The 24,249-nt window shown below is 63.8% G+C and overlaps 11 protein-coding genes across 11 annotated transcripts in view; 5 read left to right on the top strand and 6 right to left on the bottom strand.

Moving 5' to 3' along the window:
* Window positions 1-375: 375 nt before the first annotated feature.
* Window positions 376-2,717, top strand: AMSG_05315 (uncharacterized protein; the record flags this gene model as incomplete). Its single annotated transcript, XM_013902572.1, has 2 exons — window positions 376-2,628; window positions 2,688-2,717. The coding sequence occupies 2 exons, from the start codon at window positions 376-378 to the stop codon at window positions 2,715-2,717; spliced, it is 2,283 nt and encodes a 760-aa protein (XP_013758026.1).
* Window positions 2,718-2,849: 132 nt separating this feature from the next.
* Window positions 2,850-3,675, bottom strand: AMSG_05314 (ATP-dependent Clp protease proteolytic subunit; the record flags this gene model as incomplete). The annotated part of the gene is made up of 2 exons (XM_013902571.1): window positions 3,075-3,675; window positions 2,850-2,973 (listed from the first exon to the last, which is right to left on the bottom strand). The coding sequence occupies exons 1-2, from the start codon at window positions 3,662-3,664 to the stop codon at window positions 2,850-2,852; spliced, it is 714 nt and encodes a 237-aa protein (XP_013758025.1). The 5' UTR covers window positions 3,665-3,675.
* A 575-nt stretch (window positions 3,676-4,250) lies between these two features.
* Window positions 4,251-6,711, top strand: AMSG_05313 (plk/plk-unclassified protein kinase; the record flags this gene model as incomplete). Its single annotated transcript, XM_013902570.1, has 2 exons — window positions 4,251-4,451; window positions 4,810-6,711. The coding sequence occupies 2 exons, from the start codon at window positions 4,251-4,253 to the stop codon at window positions 6,709-6,711; spliced, it is 2,103 nt and encodes a 700-aa protein (XP_013758024.1).
* A 19-nt stretch (window positions 6,712-6,730) lies between these two features.
* On the bottom strand, window positions 6,731-7,145 carry AMSG_11874 (uncharacterized protein). Its single transcript, XM_013902618.1, has one exon. It carries the CDS (start codon window positions 7,139-7,141, stop codon window positions 6,824-6,826), a length of 318 nt encoding a protein of 105 aa, XP_013758072.1. The 5' UTR covers window positions 7,142-7,145; the 3' UTR covers window positions 6,731-6,823.
* A 117-nt stretch (window positions 7,146-7,262) lies between these two features.
* On the bottom strand, window positions 7,263-9,267 carry AMSG_11873 (uncharacterized protein; the record flags this gene model as incomplete). Its single annotated transcript, XM_013902617.1, has 2 exons — window positions 7,263-8,905; window positions 9,144-9,267. The coding sequence occupies 2 exons, from the start codon at window positions 9,265-9,267 to the stop codon at window positions 7,263-7,265; spliced, it is 1,767 nt and encodes a 588-aa protein (XP_013758071.1).
* A 131-nt stretch (window positions 9,268-9,398) lies between these two features.
* Window positions 9,399-14,003, bottom strand: AMSG_05311 (G8 domain-containing protein). The gene is made up of 2 exons (XM_013902569.1): window positions 13,698-14,003; window positions 9,399-13,492 (listed from the first exon to the last, which is right to left on the bottom strand). The coding sequence occupies exons 1-2, from the start codon at window positions 13,983-13,985 to the stop codon at window positions 9,431-9,433; spliced, it is 4,350 nt and encodes a 1,449-aa protein (XP_013758023.1). The 5' UTR covers window positions 13,986-14,003; the 3' UTR covers window positions 9,399-9,430.
* Window positions 14,004-14,722: 719 nt separating this feature from the next.
* Window positions 14,723-15,638, top strand: AMSG_05310 (TP53RK-binding protein). The gene is made up of 2 exons (XM_013902568.1): window positions 14,723-15,020; window positions 15,134-15,638. Exons 1-2 carry the CDS (start codon window positions 14,739-14,741, stop codon window positions 15,407-15,409), a joined length of 558 nt encoding a protein of 185 aa, XP_013758022.1. The 5' UTR covers window positions 14,723-14,738; the 3' UTR covers window positions 15,410-15,638.
* On the bottom strand, window positions 15,500-17,245 carry AMSG_05309 (cysteine-rich repeat protein; the record flags this gene model as incomplete). The annotated part of the gene is made up of 3 exons (XM_013902567.1): window positions 15,500-15,733; window positions 15,772-16,869; window positions 17,159-17,245. 3 exons carry the CDS (start codon window positions 17,243-17,245, stop codon window positions 15,500-15,502), a joined length of 1,419 nt encoding a protein of 472 aa, XP_013758021.1.
* A 1,182-nt stretch (window positions 17,246-18,427) lies between these two features.
* On the top strand, window positions 18,428-20,768 carry AMSG_05308 (uncharacterized protein; the record flags this gene model as incomplete). The annotated part of the gene is made up of 2 exons (XM_013902566.1): window positions 18,428-18,450; window positions 18,626-20,768. 2 exons carry the CDS (start codon window positions 18,428-18,430, stop codon window positions 20,733-20,735), a joined length of 2,133 nt encoding a protein of 710 aa, XP_013758020.1. The 3' UTR covers window positions 20,736-20,768.
* Window positions 20,769-20,790: 22 nt separating this feature from the next.
* Window positions 20,791-22,529, bottom strand: AMSG_05307 (folliculin; the record flags this gene model as incomplete). The annotated part of the gene is made up of 2 exons (XM_013902565.1): window positions 22,374-22,529; window positions 20,791-22,139 (listed from the first exon to the last, which is right to left on the bottom strand). The coding sequence occupies exons 1-2, from the start codon at window positions 22,504-22,506 to the stop codon at window positions 20,791-20,793; spliced, it is 1,482 nt and encodes a 493-aa protein (XP_013758019.1). The 5' UTR covers window positions 22,507-22,529.
* Window positions 22,530-23,935: 1,406 nt separating this feature from the next.
* The window catches only part of AMSG_05306 (twinfilin), a gene marked incomplete at both ends in the record, with an annotated part of 1,595 nt that continues 1,281 nt past the window's right edge, over window positions 23,936-24,249 (top strand). Inside the window, one exon of the mRNA XM_013902564.1 lies at window positions 23,936-24,044. Within this exon, the coding sequence (XP_013758018.1) occupies window positions 23,936-24,044 (109 nt within the window). The remainder of the gene's footprint in view (window positions 24,045-24,249) is intronic.

Genomic DNA, 24,249 nt, shown 5'->3' with positions numbered 1-24,249 from the left:
ATGCTGCCCGTCCTCGCCGAGTACCCTCCCCGCCATACTCCTTCTCGCCTGACAACCGTGACCATTGGCTCTGAGCTCGGTCAGCCGTCACTGCCTCTGTCTCCTTCTCTGTCTCCGTCTTCGTCGCGTCCGACCTCCTTGCCCATCCGCTCTCATCGCGCCCGTCCATCACAACTGCTGTCGGCAGTATCGCCGAGGCTCACTGTCGGCAAAGCTGCAGAGGCCGAGGCTGGCAGCTCTCGCTCTCGTGGTGGGCGAAAGCTTGCTCGGCCGGCATCGCCTGCGGTCGCTGCTCGCGCCATATCTGCTTCGCGAAACGCCCGCGGGCCTCGAATGACTGCTGGAAGCAAGTCAAAAGCTGGGCGAAGGAGGCCGATGAGTGCTGCGCCGCTGCGCCGCCGCAATCGCCCGTCTGCAGCAGCCAAGCCACCTTTGACCCCACCGCCGTCGCCGCTGCTGCCTCACGATCTTCTGCCGTACTCACCGGACTCGGCCAAAACGCTGCCACTCCCGCCTCAGACCGCACCGCTAGTTCGCAAAGTTGCGTCGGTGCTTGGCTCGGCCCGTGCTGGCTCGCGGCCCAGCTCGGCTGTCGCACGCCGGCGACCTGCCACCGCGCTTGGCCTCAGGGCTGGCCGCGATGCGCGGCTGCAGCTCGCGGCTGGCTCGCGGAGCGGACCGCCGGTCGACGTCGACATCGATGCATTCCTCGACCTTCATCGCCGAACTGCCAAGTCATCGCGGGCGGCGCGGCGGATCCAGCAGTGGTGGCGGGCCACTGTTCGCCGTCTCCAACTGGTAACCGCCATCAACGATCGCGTCGCCGCAACTGCAGCCTTCCTCCGCCCGGTCTTCTCGGCCTGGGTCCAGGCTGTTGTCTCGGAGCGGGCAAACCGGTTGCGGCTGATGTCCAAAGCCTTTCGCGCCCTCGAGTTTCAAGTCGTCTACAACCGGCAGCGGTACAAGTGCACCGAGGTCTTTCTCGCCATGCAGGCCTCGAATCCGGTGTTCAAGCTTGCTGGCGTCTCCATCGACTCGGGCTCGCGGGTCCACAGGGTCATTGTCGCCTTTCGCGCCATGATCCAGCTCCGGACCACTCGCAACGTCATCCAGCACTGGTACCAATGGGTCCAGATGCGTAAGCGCCGGGCTGCCGCCATCCAGCACGCCATGGTCCTCCTCCGCGACGCATACTCGGTCAACTTTGCCGGCCTTACCTTTGTCATGTGGTACCGCTACGCCCACATGCGCGCCGCCGAGCGCGCTGGCGCTCCGCACCCCACCTTTGCCGAGCCTATCCCCGAGTGGGACGCCTTTCTCGACCGCTACCACAAGCAGTCGGCTGCAGTCATGCACGCCCTCACTGCCGCGTCCTCACTCCATCTCCGCAGGGCCTTTTCCGCTTGGCACAGGCACACGGCCGCGGCCTCGGAGGCGCGCACCCGCCACGCCACAGCCGTCGCCTTCAACTCGCGCAATCTGTGGTCCGCCGTCTGGCCGTATTGGCGGGCCCACACCCTCGACTCGCGCGCGCGCCGCTGGAAACTCGGCCGCTGGTTCCACAAGCTCAAGGTCGAGATGCGCCGCCGCACCGCCGGAGACGCCCTAACCCATCGTCATGCCCTCCTCCTCAAGCACGTGGCGTGGAAGCGGCTCAAGGCATGGCTCCGCCACCGCAGGCTCGGACATCTCGCCGCCCGCGCCTTGATACTCGCCCCCACCGCCCCACGCGCTACCCTACTGTTTGCTGTGTACGCGCTGGGCGGGCCGCGTTTCGCGCCGCGCCTCACCCTCATCAAGGTCTTCCGCGCCTGGGCCGCTGCTGCCCGCCGCGTCGTCCTCTTCAATAAGTTTAAGGTTGCCCACGTGCTCGAGCGCCGTCGCTCGCTCACCGTCGCCTGCTTCTATGCCCTCTCGCCGCTTGGCGCCGATGCCGTCATGTTTCTCGACGAGCTAACTCGAACAGCAACCTCGCGCGACGCCGTTGTCACCATCTATACCCGCCTCCTCGCCGGCGAGCCGCCCGAGCCTCCGGCGCTCGCCGCCCGTATCGCCGCCGCTCCGCTGGCGGCCACAACGCCCGGCGCCGCCCCAGCAAACGTCATCAAGATCCTCCGCTGGCGCCGCGAGGTCATCGCTGACGCCGCGCTTGGCTCGGATCCCATTCTGCTGCGCAAGCTCGCCGTCCTTGCCGTCGCCGCGAACAGCCCGTCGGGACCGTCGCTAGCCCGCGAGCGAGTGCCGCCCCGCGACCACTGGGAGACCTACGCTTGGGCCGCGGACGTGGCAGGCATCGACAGCCTCGCTGCCCTCGAAGACGTCTGGGCAAATGCCGTTGCCTCCGACAACTTGGTTCTCGCTGCCCGCGCCCAACTTCACGCCCGCGACACCATGCTCCTCGCCGCGGCGCAAGTCCATCTCGCGTCCATGACGCTCGCCCAGGCTACGCCTTCCTCGGCCCGCTCGCCGTTTACCGCCTCATTGGCTACCCCGGTTATGGCCTCGTCGTTTTCGTTCTCCACGCAGCGGGCTGGCGACGCACTCGATCCGGTTCCGGCCATCGACGGCTTTGGCCTTGTCGCCACCTCCACCGCCCGTGATCGCCAGCGGGCGAGTGCCCAGCGCCGGGTCGCCATCCACAACGGGGCTGATGGCGGGGATGACGACGACGACGATGATCATTCGAGCATCTCGGACGCGCCGGAGGAAGACTTTGACACATGCGACTACATCTCGATGTACTTTGTCGAACCGCCGCGGACGCTGCAGGTCTATGACGCCGCGGAAGACGCGTCGCCGGGTTTTGCGGATGCGTTCAAGACTGCGCTGGTGGCCGCCCACGAGGTGGGCTACTCTCGCAGCGAGCCGCAGTCGACGCCGGTGCCGATTGTCCGCAGCGGGCGGCGGACCCGAGCACGCCACAGGCGCGACGCTGCCGCAGCCACCGCGACGGCGTCCTCGCTGCTCCCAGCACTCACGCCAGCGACAACTCCCATGCTTGCACTCCCATCGCGCACAGACCGCTCATCCTACCTTCATCAGCTCTTGGCAGAGACCGAAGCCGAGCTTGCTACGACGACTTTGGCGGCCCAGGGCTCCGGCGGGCAATGACCGTGTCGGCCAGACCAAAGGCTGCAGCCTCGACAGCTGTAAAGTAGCGATCGCGCTCCATTTCCGAGGCAAGGACCTCGGGCGTCTGGCCAGTAAACTCTGCATAGAGGTCGACAAGCTGCGCGCGGATGTCAACAATGTTGCGGGCCTGGATGGCAATGTCGGTCGCTTGCCCGCCGATGCCGGCCACGTGCGGCTGGTGGATCATGACCCGCGCGTTGGGAAGGACCGCCCGCGATCCAGACTCTCCACCTGCCAGCAGAAGCGATGCCATTGACGCAGCTTGGCCCATGCACACAGTGTGGACCGGAGCTTGGATGTAGGCCATGGTATCGAGGATGGACAAGCCGGAGGAGATGACTCCGCCGGGCGAGTTGATGTACAGCGAGATGGGCGCGGTCGTCGACTCGGCCTCGAGAAACAGCAGCGATGCCACAACTGTCGAAGCCATGGTATCCTCGATTGGCCCCGTCACCATCACAATCCGCTCCTTCAGCAGCCGAGAATAGATGTCGTACACTCTCCCATCCTTCTCCTCCACCGATGGCACCATCGTCGCCGTCCGCCGGCCAACGGCTCTTCCCCGCCCAGCCAGCCACCTGCTACTCGCTCCACTCCCCGTGCTCGCTCCCGCCGCTATCGCCGTCATCATTGACCGCAACATCTTTGTTTCCCCCCTTGCTCCACAAGACAAGTGTGTCTATGTTTACCCCACCTCGCACCTCGCCCTGCACAACGACCTGCGCATACCCACCACCGTTTGCCGACCACCCAACAGAGTCGAGTCGAGCGAGCACGGCCAGCCCCATCACACACACTCTCCACACACACACACACACTGATTGCAGCTACCAAGCCGATGAGCTCAAGATCATGGGCACTGGACATTTTGATCTACCCAGACAAAATCCCTGGCTGTACTGATGGACAATGGTCATGTTGGTCTTGGGGGGAGGGGGTGGGAGGGGGTGGGAGGGGGGGAAGCTCCGCTCGGGTCCGCCGTGACAGGCCGATGGAAACGAGTCGGTTCGGATGGGCGCCGTTGGCCCAGAGCGACGGACGGAGCGAGTCAGTGGGGAGGGCGGCAGTGAGGGGGAGGCGAGAGGAGAGGACAACTTGTCTCGCCCCCGTTGTCGACCATGTCGTACCCTATCCGCACGCAAACCGCGGGCGTGTACAACCCTCTCTCTCGTCGCACTGCAGCGGCTACAGCTGCTCGCCCTGCTGCCCGTACCAAGGCCCGCAAGTCCCGCTCAAAGGTGCCCTCGGAGCCGCCTCCGGACATTGTCCGAAACGCCACCACGGGCGCCAAGTACAAGACTGGCGCCCTTCTTGGCAAGGTAAGCTTCTTTCCCATCTTCATCCACTTATCTGCGTTCTCCACTGCATGCTCTACCCATTGGGCTTGTTCTAGCTCTCATAGCTCTTTGCTAGCCCCCATACCTGTCCCCTGTGCGCCTCGCCACGTCGTGAGCCGCCGTTGCGCGCGGCGGCGAAAATTTTGAATTTATGGCCTTTCGGCCGGCATTTTTGAAAATTTAACAAAATCGCAGCGAGGCGGTAGATAGGGATGCAAGGCGGGAAGGAGGCGCTGGTGCGGGTGCAAGCAGGGGGCAGAGGGAGCAGAGGAGCGCTTGCAGACAAAGAACTGACGACAGCTACTGCAACGTGTGGTTGGATGGCTGCGCGGGAGAGTAGGGCGGCTTTGCGCGCGTGTACAAGTTTCAGGACATGGCAACAGGCAAGGTGTACGCCGGCAAGGTGGTGGCCAAGTCATCCATTACCGGCGCACGGGCGCGTGCCAAGCTCAAGTCTGAGATCAAGCTCCACCGGTCGCTGGACCACGAGAACATTGTGAGCTTTGTTCAGTTTATGGAGGACTCCAAGTTTGTGTATATCCTGCTCGAGATCTGCACCAACGGCTCTTTCATGGAGCTGCTCAAGGCGCGGCGGCAGCTGACCGAGCCCGAGGTGGCGTACTACATGTGGCAGCTGCTCGAGGCTACCGAGTACATGCATGCACGCAACATCATCCACCGCGACCTCAAGCTCGGCAATCTGTTCATCGACGACAAGCTCCAGGTCAAGGTCGGAGACTTTGGCCTCGCCACCTCGGTCGAGCACAAGGGCGAGCGCAAGAAGACCATCTGCGGAACGCCCAACTACATTGCACCGGAGATTCTGGACTCGCGCAACAACGGGCACTCGTTTGAGGTCGACATCTGGTCGATTGGCGTCATTCTCTACACCATGATTATCGGCAAGCCGCCTTTCGAGACGTCCAAGCTCAAGACGACGTACAACCTCATCAAGACCAACACGTACTCGTTCCCGCCGGACAAGCCCATCTCAGAGGCGGCCCGGTCGCTCATTCGCTCCATGCTGCAGGCGCGGCCGTCGGCCCGCCCCACCATTGCCGAGATCAAGGCCCATCGGTTCTTCTCCGACAATCCGATCCCAGCCTCACTCCCGCCGACGGCGCTCAAGCGCGCCCCGCTCCATTCGGAGCTGTTTGGGTCGAGCGCCGATGGCGCTGCGCCGTCGACCTTGTCGCTGGCCAACAAGTACGCCGCCGACGGCGGTTCGTCGTCGGCAGCGGCCATTGCCGCCAAGTACGCGTCGCGCGCGCCGCTCGGCGAGCGCGCCTCCGCCCGCTCTGCTGCCGCCTCGTCCAACTACACTGAGGCGCTCAAGGCCAAGTATGGCGTGGGCTCGGGTGGATACGCGGCCAAGGCCAAGGCCAAGGCCAAGGCCAAGGCGAGCGCCACTGATGCCGCCGACGCGCGCCCATCGTCTGGCAGCGCAGGCACCACCAAGGCCGACGATGACGACTCGGCCGCGCTCCGCGCCATGCACGACAAGCTCACCAAGTCGTTTGCCCTGATGAACTCGGGCAAGGCGGCGGCGGCGGCAGCGGCACCCGACGGTGCCATTCCGTCCGAGCCGGCAAAGTGGGTCATCAAGTGGGTTGACTACTCGAACAAGTACGGGCTCGGCTACCAACTCTCCGACGGCACCATCGGCGTGTACTTTAACGACTCGACCAAGATTGTGCTCTCATCGAACGGGACCAACGTCGACTACGTCGAGCGGCTGCGGTCGTCGGCCGGCTCGCGCGACCTCGCCCAGTCTGTGACCATGGAAGAGTATCCTGAGTCGCTCAACAAGAAGATGACGCTCCTCACGTACTTTAAGAACTACCTGATGGAGCACCTCGAGCGCGCAGACAAGGACGGCGAGTCCTCTTCCTCCACCCGCGCCTCATCGCCGGGCATCTCGGCCATGAACGTGCCCGATGCCAAGGACGCGCCCACCGCCGGCATGGTCTATGTCAAAAAGTGGCTCCGCACCAAGCACGCCATCATCTTCCGCCTCTCCGACAAGACCGTCCAGGTCAACTTCTTTGACCACACCAAGATCATCCTCTCGTCCGAGGCCCAGATCGTGACTTACGTCGACAAGCAGCGCAACACCTCGACCCACACCCTTCAGGCTGTCATGGTCGAGCAGTCGCCGGACCTGGTGAACAGGCTGACGTACTGCCGCCAGATCCTCTCCAAGATCGCCTCTAAGGCCTCCTCCAAGCAGACTGCTGCATGAGATGAGGCTTTTTTTATCCTCTCAACAAACACCCCTGTCAACTGTATGCACGCCTTGGTCGTGCTGCCGAACTGCTGGTCGTCGGCGACGGGCTGGTCACTCCTGCATCAGCTCAGCGCAGCATCTGCACCACATGGACCGTCGCCTCATTGCCCACGCCAGCATTTGCCAGCGACTGATCATTGCCGAGCTGTTGGCCCTCGTAGATGATCCGCTGGACGTCGGCCACGGGTCCGCCAGCATCGGCCACGGCTTGCCTGAGCTCAGCCACGGTGGCGATTTTGGCCACCTGGACCGCCACCTCGGCTCCGGTCAGCTTCTTAACCCATACCTGCATCATCAGCTGCGCCTTTTCTGCGGCAAACTCGGCTTTGGACGGTGGCGGCGCGGACATGGCTGTGTTGTGGGGCGTACAGTGGCCAGTTGGCATTCACGAGTCAATGATGCTGTCCTTTTGGTGTGCGGCCGCTCGCAGCGGCATGTGTCGCAACCGGCGCTCGTGCTGTGGCTGTAGCGTCAGCGAGGAACGACGGGGACGATAACCACATGCTTCACTGCTGAGAGACGGTGCGGAAAAACGAGGCTACAGCCGATGATGGCGGCGGTGCTGTGGAAGCCACAGGCTCGGCGGCAGCTGCAGCGCCGCGCGACGAGTATTTTTCCAGCAGCGCCACAATCTCGGCCTGCTGGACCTGAAACTGCCGCAGCATGTCGACGTGGAGGTTCTGAATGTCGCGGTGGATCGAGTCGCGGAAGGCAGACAGCGACTCTTCGAGCATGTTGCGCACAAACTCGGTTTCAAAGCCTGATGCCGGCGCCGATGCCGGCGCCGGCGCCGACGCTAAAGGCGCTGCAGGTAGTGATGGGGTCGCTGTGTCGACGCTGCTGACGGGGGTCCGGGCAGCCGACCCGCTCCGCGGCCGAGACGGTGAGACCAGGCTCGAGCTTGGCGAGGTGTAGCCGTACGCCTCTGACGCCGGGACGTCCTCAGGTGCACGGGCCGGCGACGCGTACGACTGCAGCGCGTTCTGGATCTTGGATGCGGCCGCGGTGTAGGTGCTCGGCATGCCACGGGAGCCAGGAGCAGACGGAGAGCGCGGCGGCGAGTGAGGTGGAGACCGTGGTTCGACAGCGGCCCGGCTCGGCGGCAAGCCAGCGTGCTGCGGCGGCGAGTGTGAGGTCCGTGCTCCGCGCGGCGCCGCCGAGCCCTTGAGCGGCGAGAACATGTCCATGTTGGCATACGCCGAGTACGCCGACGTCCGCGCCGGCGACGCCCTCTCGCGACGGGCAGCCGGCGGCGGCGCAGAGGACGCAACCGGCGCGGTGGCAGGGCCGGCAGAGGCACCGCCGGCAGTCAGAGCCGCGCTGGCGCCGGCGCTAGCCCCGGGCCGCGCGCTGCTCCGCTTGCCCGACACCGTGTTCTCGACGTCAATGGCAGCAACAGAGCTCCCAGGATGGGCTTGGAGTGTGGTGGCCGGTGCCGACGAGCGGGCCTTGAGGTTGTAGACGAGGACAGAGCCGGCAGTCGTCCCGACGACGAGGGTAAAGCCGTCGTCGAGAAAGGCGATGCACGAGAGCGGGACCGGGGCGTGGATGACCTTGACGATCTTCTTCTCAAACACATCGTAGAACACAATGCGCTTATCATGTCCCACTGTGGTGCAGAGCAGGTGGTTGACCGGTGAGAAGGCAAGGCCCGATGCCGGTCCATCGTGCGCCGCCGGAAAGACGGCATGCTCCGCGCCCGAGCTCACGTTCCACAGTCGGAACGAGCCATCGTCATGCGTCGCCGCCAGCAGTGACTTTTTGAACGGCGAGAAGCCTATGTCAGTGATAGCAGCCGGGCTCGGCGGCTCGAGGCGGGCCATCTCGCGCGAGTGAACGAGCGAGTGGACAAGGAGGACACCGGCAGCATCGCCCGACACCACAGCCTTGTCTGACGGGGTGAACACAATACGGGTGACTTGCTGGGCATGGCCATCGTCAAAGCTCTTGACCATGCTTCTGGTCTTCAGGTCCCACACCTGGACCGACCGTGCCATGCCACCAGCCACCACATACCGCGAGCCGGCCGAGAAGGCAAGAGCGAGGACCGCGCGGACACCAGCGTGCCGAGCAGAGCCCCAGAGGCATGCGATAGCGCAATGGTGCCATCTCCACCACCAGACGCAATGAATTGACGCAATGAATTGGTCTACACACACACACACACACACACACACACACACACACATCCTCTTCCCTCTCGCTCCCATACCTCCTGTCCTTGTCCCTTGCTCCCACCTCGACCTCGCCGAAAAAGGTCGTGGAACGGCTGCCGCTGATCGCGCCAAAACGGAGGCCGCTGACGATCAAGGGTGGACGGCCTGGGCAGGGGGGGGGGGCAGGCGGGTGGGAGAGGGGGGGTGGGGGGATGGGAGAGGTCCACGTACTGTTGTGGTTCCACCGTGCGCAGTGGGTTGTGCTTGTCTTGTGTGGCTTCATCTCCACTTCAGGCGTGAGTGGGGCGTCAAGCTCCCATACGGCCACCGTGTCGGCGCAGGTGACGATGCGCATCCTCAGGGAGAGAGAGAGGCGTGTCCGGAGCTGGCGCCGAGGCCGCTCCACTCACCACTCGGCGCGCCACTTGGCAGACCGTCGCGTCGCGGGCACCACCATGGCCGACCAAGGCTGACAAGGCAGCAGATTCGGTATGGGAAAACGGTTTATCCGTGGCTGCTTACCAGTGGTGCTGGCCTGGCTTGGGCGCAAGCATAGGCTTGGGCTTGGGTGCCGGCTTGGGCAGGGGCTTGGGTGCCGGCTTGGGCGCGGTCAGCGGCTTGGGCAAGGGCTTGGGCAGGGGCTTGGGCGCGGTCTGCGACTTGGCGGCCGAGCGGAACGGGCCTGGGGCAACCGTATCACCGGCAAAGACCTGACCCGGGCGGGAGCCCGGGCTCGGGCTCGCGCGGGAGAGCGGGAGCGGGCGGAGGGGCGGCTTGGCGACAACGGCGGCGGCTGGCGCCGGCTCGACATAGTTGTAGGGGAAAACGCCGCGGCGCGACGAGCCTTCGATCTGGCCCAGCGCCCAACCGTCGTCGTGGATGACGTGGACAAGGATGGTTTCGCCCTTGCTAAAGTCGAGTTCGTCGTGGTTGGCGCCCGAGAACGCGTACTTGGCGCGGACCCGCTCGACAGCCGCCGACGCTGGTGGGAACATGGGCTTGGGCGGCTCCGAGAGTCGGCCCATTGTAGTAGTCGCCGGGAACGTGTCCAGCGGCATGGTGTCGGTGGTGTTGTACGCCGACGTGAACGAGTCGCCCGTGTAGACAAAGGCCGATGACGACGAGCGCCGACGGACGACAACCACGATCGCCACGGCGACGCAGAGAACGACGACGCCCGCGCCGATGGCGCCGTACATCCACACAGGCATGCCCGAGCTTGAGCTACCGCTCGTGCTAGCGCCCGAGACCTGGACGTTGTCGGCGTTGCCGGCTTCAGCTGCAAACGTGATCGACGTCGGCTCGTTCGACCGGATAGTGACGTAGTACGTCGAACGCGAGGCGGCGTCGGCCAAGACAACCGACTGCCGCTCACCGGCCTGTCCGTTGGCGGCGAGCCGGTCCGACGTCGACGGCGAGTAGCCGACAACCAGCTCCAGCACCGCACGCGTCGATGCAGGCGTTGCCGACAGTGTCACAGCCGACCCGCCGACCTGGAGCAGCCCGCGCCGCACCGATCCAGTCGGCACGCTTAGCACGGCGAAGAAAGGCGTCGACGGCGTCGCCGTGCCGTCGCGGCTGAGCCCGGCCGCCGTCCACGTCATCCTCTCGATCGTTGCCGCCACACACGCGGTTGACGACGGGTTCGGCACTTGGCCAAAGCCGCAGGTCACCGTTGACGGAGTGGGCGCCGGGGTGGGCGCCGGAGTCGGGCCTGGCGTGGGCGCCGGAGTCGGGCCTGGAGTCGGAGCCGGGGTCGGGGCAGGGGTGGGAGCCGGGGTCGGGCCTGGGGTCGGGGCCGGGGTCGGGGCAGGGGTCGGAGCCGGGGTCGGAGCCGGAGTCGGGCCTGGGGTCGGGGCCGGAGTCGGGCCTGGGGTCGGGGCCGGAGTCGGAGTCGGGGCAGGGGTCGGGGCCGGAGTCGGGGCCGGAGTCGGAGCCGGGGTCGGAGCCGGAGTCGGAGCCGGAGTCGGAGCCGGAGTCGGGGCCGGAGTCGGGGCCGGAGTCGGGGCCGGAGTCGGGGCCGGAGTCGGGGCCGGAGTCGGAGCCGGAGTCGGGGCCGGAGTCGGGGCCGGAGTCGGGGCCGGAGTCGGGGCTGGAGTCGGAGCCGGAGTGGGGGCCGAGCATCCGCCGTATGCGTTCGGTGCGCCACGGGGCGGAGCTGGCGGGGCAGGCACAAGCGGCGGCGGGGCAGGGACCGGCGCCGGGGGCGGGACGGAGCGGTAGTCGGGCGTCTCAGAGGTGCCCGAGACCGAGCAGGTGGTCAAGGTCGACGAGGTGCCGCCAGGCAGCGAAACGTCGATGGTGAGGTCGGCGGCCGGGTAGCCGAGCAGCATGTTCTCGGCAGTCCGCTCCTCGTACGGGTAGAGCTTGACATAGATCTTGCCAGCGCCCGAGTCGACAAACCACATGCCATTGCCGCGGGTCGACCAGCTCGACGAGAACGGAGCGGCGTCCATGGCGGCCAGCGAGGATGCTGGAGTTGTTGTCGTCTTGTAGTTGTACTGCAGCGACGAGATGGTGGTGCCGGGCGGGAAGCAGAAGGCGAGGCGGATGTAGTTGTACTCGCCGGCAGCCTTGTCGAACCAGAGGTCGGCGTGCTGGAAGGTGGTGTGGACCCGGGTCGGCGGCCCCGAGTTGAACTGGACGTGATAGGCCTTGCGGGTGATGACGGTCGCGCCAAAGCCGCGCGGGTTGTCGCCAGCGGAGAGCGGGCACGACTCGCCCGAGCCGCAGAGGTGGAACGGCGCAGAGGTCTTGTCGTCGCGGATGAGGGTGAGTCCGGTTGTCTGGCCAAGCCAGTTGGTTACACCAGTCGTTGAGACCCGGAGCCACTTAAAGTGGTCCGGGCAAACGTGGGCCTCCCACGCCGGCATGGAGACGCACGACGAGGTGACGAGGAACGGGTTGTCGGCGACGACAACAGGGATGTTGTCGCCGACTGGTGGGCGGCCGGTAACCGAGCCGTCGAGATCACGGAAGACAAGGTTAAAGTCACCGTCGTGGACGTGTTCGGCAAGATGGACCATGCGATCGCCGCCCACCATGAGCTGAACGTCGTGGGCAAAGTTGGACGGCGTGAGCGAGAATTGGTCCTGGCGAAGCATGGAGATGGCTGCCGACGAGCGCTGCGAGTTGGGCCTAAAGTTGTAGAACCGCGCGTTTTCGACACCATTCGGCCCGTCGTAGTAGTCCCAGCCCGAGATGAGATGGTCAGCATCCCACGGCTTGGGCAGAGTCCGGCCGTCAAACGATGAGACCGGAGTGTACTGCTTGGGCGTACCCATGTTTCCGGTCTCACCGATGTAGATCGAATTGCGGACAGCGCAGAGGCCGCCGTTGGTGGCAAAGGTGGTGCCAATGGCAGCGTCCGCAAAGAAGCTCCCGTGGAACTCCATGTGCGTGCCGCGAGTCCAGATGCACCGGTCGCCGGCGCGGTAGAGAACAAGGCCGTTCATGACCGCAACCACCGGGTCGCCCGAGCTGTCATCGGTCGTCCGCGGCCGCCAGTTGTAGCCCTCGGTCCCGGTGTTGACCGCTGCACCGTCGTCGATCATCAGCGCCCGCGATCCGCACGAGTGCGCACGGTTGTGGTCAAACTGTCCGAGGCGGGTAAACCGCGGCCAGATGTTGGCGTCGAACGACGGGCCGAGCGGGTGCTCGGGCATGGCAAACCAGAGGCAGTGGCGGTCGGCTCCCACCGCCGCGTTGCCCACAATCACGTTGTTAGGGTTGGTGATCCAGATGAGCGTCGCATCCTCGTCCGAGTCGAGCAACAGCTCGCCAGGCGCGGCCTCGATGGCGGTCACCACCAGGTTGTGCAGCAGCTGATTGCCGGTCTCGATGCCATCCTCCAGGAAGAGCGAGTGACCCTTGGTGTGGTAAAGCACATTGCGCTCGACAAGCAGGTTGTGGGTGGCGTGGATAGTGATCGACCGCTGGAAGTTGTGGTGGATACCGCAGTCCTTGACGTACGCCTGGCCCGCCGCGTCGCCCACCATATGAAAGTGAATCGGGTACCGGCCCATCACGCCGGCCTGTCCGGCCTTGGTCACCTCGACGCCCTCAATCTTGACCTCGGTAAAGCCCGCAAGTGCCATGACGTGCGCACCAAAGGCCTGCGCATCTGAGTCACCCGCGCCGCGGATCAGGATGTTGCGGGTGAGGTGTCCCACCTCGGTCCGCAGGTCCATCCCGTGCTCGATCGCTGCGTAGTGCATGTAGGTAAGCGCAGGCGTGAACGTGACCGTGTTGCCTGCAACCGCAGTGATGGTTACCTCCTCGGTCTGCTCCCAGTCGTAGTCGGACGACGCAATGATGATCTCGTCGCCGACCGCCCACGCCACAGACTCTTTGAGCGTGATGCTAGTCGCGCCGACGTTGGCCGTCGCCGCCATCTGGGTCCAAGTCGGCCCGGCCACCTCACCGTGCAGGTTGAGCGCGCCGCCAGAGAGGACGCCGAGGACCTTGACTCCAACTCCGTCCGGGTTGGCCGCCGAGCTCGACCCATGCAGCTCAATCATCGCCTTGGACGTGTACGGGCAGCACTCGGAACCAACGGTCAGCTTGCCGCCGCTTCGGATCTGGTGGCGGTAGAGGGGGAGGGAGCATGAGTGTATGAGTGAGGAAACAGCGCGAGGAGGAGAGGGGACACCACAGCGAAAAAAAATGATGTGACGGAACACACCTTTCAATGGGAGGCCCGAAAAAAGGAGTTGTTTGCCGCACGCGTGCGACCCGACACAGCAACACCGAGAGAGGGGAGGAGGGGGGGGGGGGGGGACGTACAGTGACACCATAGGAGTGGAGCTCAACAGATGACATAGCCATGTCAAACACAACCTCGCCATCAATGTAGACGTGCGAGTAGAGCGGAGAAGCAGCCAGGTCGAACAGGAGACGCTGTCCGGCACCAACCACCACCTGCTGGCCACCGGAAGCCGAAACTGCTGTCGACCATCGGACGAGGCTTCCGTCCTCATGCGGGCAAGCCGCATGGCCTTCCTTCACAAGGAGCACAAAGAGCAAACCCAGTACGCAAAGCAGCGTAGAGTGCTTGGTTGCGGTCGTCGTCATGTTGCTAACAATGAGACGAGAATGCTCATCTCTCCCCTCTCTCCCTTCCGGTGCCCGCTTCTGCTGCCAACTTTTGGCAAGGAAAGCAGCCTCACCTTTGTGGCAGCATGCGTGTTGCATGACAAGGGACGTGCAATTGCTGCCCTGCCGCTGTCGCTGCTGGCGGATACGGACAAGCGATCTTAGTTAATGGCAGTGATGGTTGGTGCTCGAGAGTTGAACATTACGGTATCACTGAGTACGGCTATGATCGTGGTCGCAATGACGATCAACTCGACGACCATGTTGGCTATGGTGACCTGCAAACGGTGATTGACGGGCTGGCCTGGTCAACGTCGCCGGTCTGGGCGATCATCCTTGCAATCACTGCACATTGTTACAAGCAGTTCAGCCTTGCATTGTATCGCCACTTGTTGGGCCTTCCTACCGTGACCGTGGTCTTCATCAATGAGTACATACGAGGTCTAGACGAGGAAGCTGCGTGCGGAAGCTGCGCGAGGACGACGCTCCCGGGTAGTACTACGACCAAAAGACGCCCGAGACCATACATGCGCCTAAACATGTTGATGAGAGCACAGCATGGTGGCAATCGGCGCCCAGTACAGTTTCACTCACCAGCATCGATGGCTTGCGCAGAGGGACCGTTCAGTCGCGACGCGACGACCGGACGGAGCGACGACCGGACGGAGCGACGACGAGGTCTTCAGAGTCTCTCGCGTCGAAACACACGACTCGAGCAAGGAAGACAGAAGGATGTCTGGCGAGTTGGAGGTGGTGCAGCTAGAGTGTGAGCTGTTTCCAGAGCGAGTGGTGTCGGCTGTGCGGTTTGTAGAGGTGACCAATGCCGCCAGCATCCGCAAGGAGGCCATGAGCGGCAGTCTCGGTCAGCTGGCCGTCCTAGATGGAAGCCTTGTCATTGGTCCGACACAGCTGGCCATTGCTACCATGCGTGCACTGCTTGCAGACGCTTCAAACTCGCTCATCACACACACCGTCCACTCGGAGATCATCTACGGGCTCTCACCATCGTCCAGCGTACGCTCATCACCAGTCCACCACCTCTCGCCCTCTCCCCCACCACCACCACCCCATACACACACACGAGCGATACTCACACCAACACCATGATGCGATACCTGGGCGTATAGATCTCGGCGGCGTTCAAGAACCATGGTGTGTCGAAAAAGTCCAAGTCGTTGGTCCTTGTTTGGGTTGACGGCGACGCAGAGGCGATGAAGGAGGTGTGTGGCAAGGTGGCGGGCACGATGGTCCCTGTGGGTGCTGACGAGCATGATTGGATGCAGGTGGCGGATATGGCGGCAGTGGCTCGGGTTTATGACATCGGTGACTCGCTCGATGCTCATACATCACACGACGAGATCCTCCGCTTGGTGCTGGAGAAGATGGCGCTGCGCGACGCATGATAGTGTGCACGCTGCGACGACGAGTCAGACATGCAGGAGAGGCCAGGCCAGAAGCTATGGATGTGACTCTGTAATGAAAGGACGGCTACGCTACGATGACGAGTCCAATCTACTTGAGGATGATGACGTGGAGCTCGAGGTGGACGACGACGACGACGACGACGACGATGACAGGGCCGAGGTCGAGGTTGACGTTGCTGTGGATGAGGCTGTGGCGACCGACGAAGCCGACGCCCATCCCACAGTGGCGGCGTCGTCAAAGCCGCCGCCGATGAGCGCGGTGTGGGCCTCGGCGTCAGCAGCAGCATCGGCCTTGGACGAGGCCTTTCGGTGTGCCAGCGAGCGACAGCGACGAGGGCCACGCCAACGGCGGTAAAGGCGAGGAGGCAGATGAGAAAGGCGTAGCGGCCGACAACGCTTGTGCTGAGCGGCGGCGACGGAAATAGGCCAAAGGCGTCGAGCTCGCTGTTGGGCACACACACTGACGAGCCCGAGCATCCGTAGCCGGGCAGGCACTGTGAGTCTGTGGCACACCGGGTGAGGCAGATCGACTCGATGCTGTCGCAGACGTACGGGGCGCAGGAGACGGGTGCGCCGGTGGTGCACACACCGCTGACGCAAGTGCCCTGCAGGGCGTGCGTCAAGTTCATGCACGACGAGCACGCGCCGGGCGTAAACTTGCAGCTGACACAGCAGCCCGAGTCAGAGATGAGGCCGCCCGGGTCACACATCTCCAGGTTCGTCGAGTCGATCACGCCGTCGCCGCAGGTCGGCAGCGTGCAGTTGAGCCGACATGTGTTAGGCAGGCTGTCCGAGTTACCGGTCCCGAGGTCGCACGCCTCGACGCCTGCATGGACAAAGCCGTCGCCACAGCGCGGGAGCCTGCAGTTGGCGAGGCAGCCGTCGGTGTTGATGGCGTTTCCGTCGTCGCACTCTTCGGGCGAGCCGGGGTCGGAGCGGAAGATGCCATCGCCACATACCGCCAGGACGCAGGTCGAAAGGCAGCCATCGGCATCGTTGGTGTTGCCGTCGTCGCACGCCTCGATGCCGGTGCGAACAAAGCCGTCGCCGCAGCGGGCGATCTTGCAGGTGGGGAGGCAGGCGCCGCCCTCGGCGTTGGCGGCGCCAGCGTCGCACTCTTCGCCAATTACCGCCTGCACAATGCCGTCACCGCAGCGGGCCAGATCGCAGCTGTTGGTGCAGTAGTCGGTGTTGTTGAAGTTACCGTCGTCGCACTCTTCCCAGAAGCACCGCTCCCCGTTCGGACCCTCAAAGTCGCACGTCGCCTGGCACCCGGTCGGCGGAACGGGGCAGTAGCCTGGGAACTCTGACCGCACCGTATCCACGCACGACGGGCCCCAGGTGGTGGCACATGTCGGCTGTGCCGCTGTCACCCGATCGTACACTGTCTCGTTGGTGCACTGCACCGTCGAAGGCGGTGACGCGCAGCAGGGCTTTGGCTGTAGAGGTGGGAGAGGTAGTCGCCAGGATAGGACCATCATCACCCATGACCCCGGTTGGAGCACAACGTGGAAACAACAGGTATATGATCGTGACCATCATTGAAACCATCACCATCACCACCATGACACGATCGTTGCCACAATCACCACCGCCATCACCATCACAGCCACCATCACCATCACCACCACCAGCATCATCATGAGTTCATGCCTACACCACCAACACCTTCCCCACTTCCTCCCCCCCCCCCCTCTCTCTCCTCCCCCTCCCTCTCGCAACCCGTACCCCAGCAGCTTCGGAACTCGGGCTGAACAGAAGCAGGCCGAGGAGGACGAGGAGGAGGACCGCCGTCCTGGGCTCAGGCATGAGCATGCACAGAGGTATAGAGACAACAAGTATGTCTATGTGTAGAAGAGAGGTTACACTTGTTCCCCGTCTTGTTGTGCGCTCTCTTGACCCCTCAGTCTCGTCTGCTGCACTCCTCGAGTGAGACACTTGTTACCCCCCCCCACCTTCCCCTCCAGACTCAGGCCACGGCCTCGCCTCGCCAGCCAACCTGCTGCTGCCGCCTCTCCCCAACAAGCTTGGCTGATATGGGCGGCACATTGACCTCTTGCCAGCAGCCCCCAATGCATGATGTACAACCCATGGAGAAGGTGCAACATGTCGTAATCTGTATCAGTCACACATTCTCTCAGTTCTACTTGTTCATCATCCCCATGGCAGAGCATGTGAATGAGGAGCTGCTCTCGCGGGGCAGGCGCGGCGAATCCGTCAAGTTGATGCGGTCGACCGACCAAATCCAACCTTCCAAGGCTATTCCAATTCCATGTCAGCAAGCAGATTGCAGTAAGCAGGACTGGGCGGGAGGGGGAAAGGAATAGAGATCCTGCAGTGAGTGTATTGTGCAGAGATACAACAAATAACAAAGATTGAGAAGCTTTGGTGACAGTCGTCTGCTTCAACGCGCATAGTTGATGCGATGGCCAGCGAGGCAGGCGGGCCGGGCCACTGACGGTAGCCTCAGCCGAGCTCCAACGATTAAATGATGTCAAAAACATTGAACACGAAAAAGAGCACGGGAGGGGGAGGGGGGGGAGGTGGTGACGAATGAACGAATGAACGAGTAATGGACAAATTGAGCAAGACTTCACCTTGGCACGGCGGAAGGGCGCCAAGTTCGACACCAGGCGAAGGGACACAAGAGAGTCTACTTGGTTTGTGATCTTGTTCTGCAACACACTACATCACGTCCAACACCGCCACCACAGGTACGAATAACTTCATCTTGGTCTACACAATGCCCATTGTCTCCCCCCCTTGCCATTACACCCCCCCCCACCTTTTCCTTGTGGCTTGCCTTGGCGCCGTCGCCCACCTCCCCCTCCCCGCGTCAGGCAGTGCGCCAAACTTTGTGGCCCAATGACCACTCCCACGCCACACTATGCCCATCACCATCGAGCTCGTATGGAGCGACCAAGAGCTTCGCGAGAGCAGCAAGTCGCAGCCTGTAGTAGAGAAGGTAGTGGCACATGGTGCTGTGTGTAGAGGACGATGAAGAAGCTGGCATACACGCAGTGTGCGAGGCCGGAAGGTGTGGTGCGGGTGAGCCGCGCGCGCGGGATGTGGAGAGCGCCGAACGAAAATTTTGAATTTTGGCCGAGTCGACCAAAAATGGCGCAAAAACTCATGAGAGAGAGAGGCTCACCAACAATGGCTGCGGTCTGTGTGGGTGTGGGGCGATGGCGGTAGAAGCGGAATGACGACAACGACGCAGGTGAAGAAGAAGAAGAAGGGGCGGAAGGAGGTGCTGAAAGGCGCGTGGACGCCGCAGGAGGACGAGCTGGTGCGGCTGCTAGTGGAGAAGCATGGTCCCGTGAAGTGGACCATGATTGCTGAGCACCTGCCCGGACGGATCGGGAAGCAGTGCCGTGAGCGGTGGCACAACCATATCAACCCGGCGATCTACAAGGGCCCGTGGACGGTCATCGAGGACACGGTCATTCTCTCGGCCCACTCGCGGATGGGCAACCGGTGGGCGGAGATTGCCAAGCTCCTGCCCGGGCGGACGGACAACGCCATTAAGAACCACTGGAACTCGTCGCTCAAGCGCAAGATTCAGGGCGGGGCCTCGGGCCCGTCGACGTCGGCGTCGGGAGCGTCCAAGGCTGCGGCGGCGCGGAAGAAGAGCTCGGCCAGCCGAAGCAAGGCCAAAGCGTCGCGCAAGGCGGCCAAGTCTGCGTCGCAATCAAAGTCGGCATCGCCGCCGGCGGTGACAGCGCCGACTGTGCCCGGCGCCGCCGCCGGACCGGCAACGACAACGCGGGTGGCGGCCGAGCTTGCGCGCGAGGCCAAGGCCAGCGGCAAGGAGCGGTCGGCGTCGCCGGCGGCCGGTGACAAGGACGAAGGCGAGGAGTCTGCGTCGTCACTTATTTCGGACGACCTCAATCTGTTTGACCTCTTCTCGCCCATCAAAGGCCACATTCCGTCAGGCGAGATGAGCGAGCCGATGACGGCCAAGCTTGCGGCGTCGACGATGACGCTTGCGCAGGCGCATCGGGTGTACAAGATGAGCAGCGCAGCGCGGCTCGACAGCCCGCTGGCGCCGGCTGCTGCAGAGAGCAAGCGCCCGCTGCGGACAGAGCTCTTCTCGCCGCCGTCGGGTCCGGTGTACCGGACCGGTTCGCGACCTTCGGCGTCGCGGGTGGTGGGTACAAGCGCGCCGATGCCGGTGTCGTCTTCAAGAAGCTCGGGAGCGTCGCGGGCTGGGCCGAGCGGGTCGGACCCGCGGCGTGCCGGGCGGGCGAACATGCTGCTGTCGCCACCGCCATCGCTCTTTTCGACCACCATGGGCTCGCCACCACTGGGACGGGTGGCGCTGCGGTCTGCCACCCAGACGCCGATTGCGCCGATCCCTATCAATCCGTCGTCGTCGCCGGCGCCTGCGCTTGCCGAGCCCGACGACGGCGTCCCGTTCTCGCCGTCGCAGTTTGACAGCCCGCCGCTGATGCTCCGCGGGCTGCGGCCGAGCGCGCGGCGGCCGCGTGCAGCGGCGCGGGTGACCCGCGCGGCGGCAGCGGCGGCGTCGAGTGCCCCGACATCGCTCGCGTCGGTGCCATCGCCTTCAAAGCGCATGGCGCTCGCGTCACCGTCACTGGAATCGAGCGGTGGCGCGTTTTCGGTCATGGAGCGCGCCTCGTCGCGCTCGTCGTCGGCAGCGAGCTCTGTTTCGCCGCCGTCATCCCGGATGCTCCTTCCGCCGTCGACACCTTCGACAGAAGGCTCAGTCTCGTGCGAGCCGACGCCGTCGCGGCGCATCTCGATCCGCCGGAGCAAGGAGCGGCAGATGCCGACGGTCTCGACCAAGGCTGCTATTCTGGCACCGGTCTATGAAACGCTTCCGGGTACGCTGACGACCTCGCAGCAGCTCTCGTCCATCGCTGCCATGAAGGAGCGATCGACATCGTCGCGCAAGCGCCGCCAGCGGTCGCCGGACCACGGCTCGCCGACGCGGTTTTCGCCGAGCTACTCGCCGTCGGGCTCGCGGACCCGTAAGCGGCGCAAGCCAATGTGGAGCTCGCCGCCGATGCCGCTCTCACTTGTTGACCCGCCGCAGGTTCTCGACGCCTCGATCACGCTCTCGCCGTCGCGAGTCTTCTACCTCGCGCACGACGATCCGCCACTGGCGCGGACGCAGGACGAGCTTCAGCGCGAGCGGCAGCACTTTCTGAAGGCGCAGGCCATGTCGCCAGCGTCGGACAAGAGCAGCTCGTCAGGCGGTGGCGGGTCGCCCGCATCGGGCTCCAGCTCGAGCGACGCCTGGCCGGCCTCGTTGTATCCCTCGCTGATCGTCTCGTCGTGAGCCGTGGCGATGAATAATGAACACATCCTTGACCTTTTACAATTGCCACAGCGCGCTAGCTGGACGCGGTGGCTGCCGTGGAGGAGGCGGCGGCGGCACGGAGTGGCCGCGCGAGGCCAGCCGTCCAGAACCGGAGAACAAGAAGATCCGAGTCGGAGAGATGGAGGGCGGTGAGGAAGGCCTTGACCTTGGCGTCGTCATTGAGGGTGTGGAGCTTGGCAAACTTAAAGAAAGCCTTGGCCTTGTTGTGCCACTCGATCTTGAGTGCGTGGACGTAGTCGGCGACAAGGGCGCGGTCGAGGGTTGTGGCGGCAAAGAAGAGCTTGGCACCGAGGGTGGTCTCGCGGTACGAGCCGACGATGCACACGCGCTGGCCAGCGAGGAGGGTGCGGAGCTCGGCAGTGTTGGCCGGCGGCGCACCGCTGCGGCTCCTGGCCCCGCCGCCGCCAGTTCGACCCGGCGCAAGCATGTCAACGAGGACAAAGGCCGAGGCGTCGACGTGCTTGGGAATGCGGACTCGCGACGGGATGCCAAGCAAATTGCACCGCCAGGTGTCTGCGTAGGTATCGGAGGAGAGGCTCGAGACGCATGCCGGTGGAAGAAGGGTAGCGAGGAGGTCGAGGACGGCCGAGACGAGCCAGGGCGAGCCGCCGCGGACTACAACCTGGTTGCCGATGATGAGGTGGAAGAAGACGCAGGCGAGGCCTTCAACGTCGACAAGTGCGGCAAGATCTGCGAGCTCGAGCGAAATTGATGCGCTTCGCTCCGTATCTGAGCTCGAGGTCGACGAGAGGCTGGCCTGCGAGAGCGAGGGCGAAGCCGGGGCTGGAGCGACCGGCAGAGCACCCTCGATGCGGCGCTGGAAAAGACGGCGGCCAAACGACTGGATGATCCAGGCATGCTGGGCGTGGAGAAAGGGGAAGAGCGAGTCCATGCCGCCGACAAGCTCGGCGAGCGAGCGCTGGACGACAGCCATGCGCTGGCGGGCAAAGCGCGGGCCTAGCTGGCGCGACGCGCCCTCGAGGTTGTACACTAGCTTTGACTTGGCTTTGAGGCCACAAACGATGGCAGCAAAGTGCTGGGTGACGACGTCCCAGCAGGCGACGAGATGGACCTCATCCGGGACGACGAGGACCAGCGAGTAGAGGCGGCAGCCGCCGCGTGCCTTGGCGTCAGAAATCTTGAACATGTGCGCAAGAGCGTAGCCCATGACCGGGTCACCAAACACGATAGGGCCGTCCATGCCCGGGCACTGCTCGTGGGTGAGCGAGCGAAGTGCGATCTCTTGCAGCCATTTGTAGTCGGCCTGCTGCGGCGACGCCGTGGACGCGTAGTACACCTGCGCGGCCTCGTCGTACGAGACAAGAAAGGCATCCGGAGGGATAGAGGCGCACGAGGCGCAGGCTGCTGACATAGACCCGCTTCCACCAGCTCCAGCATCAGTTGCGGAGCGTGGCGAGCGAGCCGGCGACGAGCGAGTACGCGGCGATGACAACGACGATGCTGACATCGATGACAACGGTCGACCAGGAGAAGCTGGGCCCGAAAGCGATGATGATCCATGTTGAGCAGTAGGCTTTCGAGGAGAAACACCCGGAGAGGAAGAGATGGAAGCAGCCGTAGCAGGAAGAGGACCACCCTGAGCAAGAGCAGCATCTTGGATAGCAAGGTGGAGAGCGCTCAGCTCGTCCGACTCGACCGACTGAGTACAGAACACCACCCTTGGACCATGCTTCTCACAAAAGGTAGTGAGACAGAGGACCGCATTCATCCCTGCCTTGCTCCCTCCAGAACTGCTTCCGAGTAAAGTGCCCGTCTTGCCAAGGACGGGCTTTGGCCCGTGCCCAGTGGCACGCCAGGAGTTGACCTCTGTGCGATCGATGGCCCACCTCTCCCGCACACGCCGTACCAATTGTGCTGCCCTTTGGGCCACATCGCCCCACGTATCCCGAGAGGGGAGGAGGGGGGAGTAAGCCTTGCTCTGGCTCTGATCCTACACCCCCCCCTTGTTCCAGCCGAGTCGACGCGATCGGTGGTATGGTTGGTCAAATGTGGGGACACACCCTGTGTGACCCTTTGGCGAGAGGTGGGGCATCTTGGGATCAATGCCAGCACCGATCATTGTTGTCCAGAGCCAGCAAGTGAGCCACTTGCTGATGATCCCTGGCTTCATCAAGGTCGACCCAGTAGGGGTTGATGGCTATGCAGTGGCATGGCGGACGACCTGCTCCATTTACACAATTCGCTCGATCCACGCGGGGAACGAGATGGAAGCCACTTGCACAGCGGACCGTACACCGCTTCTGCAGCCCAAGTAGTCTCATCATCAACCCAATGCAGCAACTCGCTCTTTCTTGCCGATCCCGAGCTCCGAGGCTTGAAGCCCCAGGCCCGAGGCCCGAGAGCTGCGGAGGAATACGATTTGATTTCGTTTTTCGCTGGAAGAGCCACCGGCAGCCAGCTGACCCACACTGCCCAACACGACGACGACGACGACCACCGGCACCACCCCTACCACAGCACCCTTCTCTCCCTTGCTCCACCTCTGTCATGTCCCATTTTATTTAGCTGACAAAGCGGCTTCTCGTTTGACCGAGAGGGGAGGAGGGGGGAGTAAGCCTTGCTCTGGCTCTGATCCTACCACCCCCCCCTTGTTCCAGCCGAGTCGACGCGATCGGTGGTATGGTTGGTCAAATGTGGGGACACACCCTGTGTGACCCTTTGGCGAGAGGTGGGGCGGGGCATCTTGGGATCAATGCCAGCACCGATCATTGTTGTCCAGAGCCAGCAAGTGAGCCACTTGCTGATGATCCCTGGCTTCATCAAGGTCGACCCAGTAGGGGTTGATGGCTATGCAGTGGCATGGCGGACGACCTGCTCCATTTACACAATTCGCTCGATCCACGCGGGGAACGAGATGGAAGCCACTTGCACAGCGGACCGTACACCGCTTCTGCAGCCCAAGTAGTCTCATCATCAACCCAATGCAGCAACTCGCTCTTTCTTGCCGATCCCGAGCTCCGAGGCTTGAAGCCCCAGGCCCGAGGCCCGAGAGCTGCGGAGGAATACGATTTGATTTCGTTTTTCGCTGGAAGAGCCACCGGCAGCCAGCTGACCCACACTGCCCAACACGACGACGACGACGACCACCGGCACCACCCCTACCACAGCACCCTTCTCTCCCTTGCTCCACCTCTGTCATGTCCCACTCGTCTGGCATTTCTGTGGCAGCCTCCCTCGCCGACACCTTCCGTGATGCACGCACAGATGAGAGCAACGTCCGCCTGATCAAGGCTGAGATTCATGACGGTACGCCCATACCCCCTCCCCTTCCCCCGTCGCCCTTGCCCCCTCCAGCTCCCCTTTCGCCCTCCCTCCCCTCCCCTCCCCTCCCCAACGATCACCACCAACACCAGCACACAGCCTCCCTCCCGACCATCCCCCCAACCACTTCCACTCCCTCCCCCCTTCCCCCTCTACTACCACTCCCCCTCCCCCCCCCCCCCCATCGACG

This window comes from Thecamonas trahens, assembly GCF_000142905.1.
Source record: "Thecamonas trahens ATCC 50062 unplaced genomic scaffold supercont1.22, whole genome shotgun sequence".
NCBI lineage: Eukaryota > Apusomonadida > Apusomonadidae > Thecamonas > Thecamonas trahens.
This window is presented reverse-complemented; position numbering and strand designations above follow the sequence as displayed.

Bases quoted from the DNA above. Each gene is read 5' to 3' on its own strand.
- AMSG_11874 (XM_013902618.1), bottom strand. From the start codon at position 7,141: ATGCCAACTGGCCACTGTACGCCCCACAACACAGCCATGTCCGCGCCG.
- AMSG_05311 (XM_013902569.1), bottom strand. From the start codon at position 13,985: ATGACGACGACCGCAACCAAGCACTCTACGCTGCTTTGCGTACTGGGT. The intron at 13,493-13,697 runs GTACGTCCCCCC...TACCGCCACCAG, and splicing joins TCCACTCCTATGGTGTCACT to ATCCGAAGCGGCGGCAAGCT.
- AMSG_05310 (XM_013902568.1), top strand. From the start codon at position 14,739: ATGTCTGGCGAGTTGGAGGTGGTGCAGCTAGAGTGTGAGCTGTTTCCA. The intron at 15,021-15,133 runs GTACGCTCATCA...CTGGGCGTATAG, and splicing joins GGCTCTCACCATCGTCCAGC to ATCTCGGCGGCGTTCAAGAA.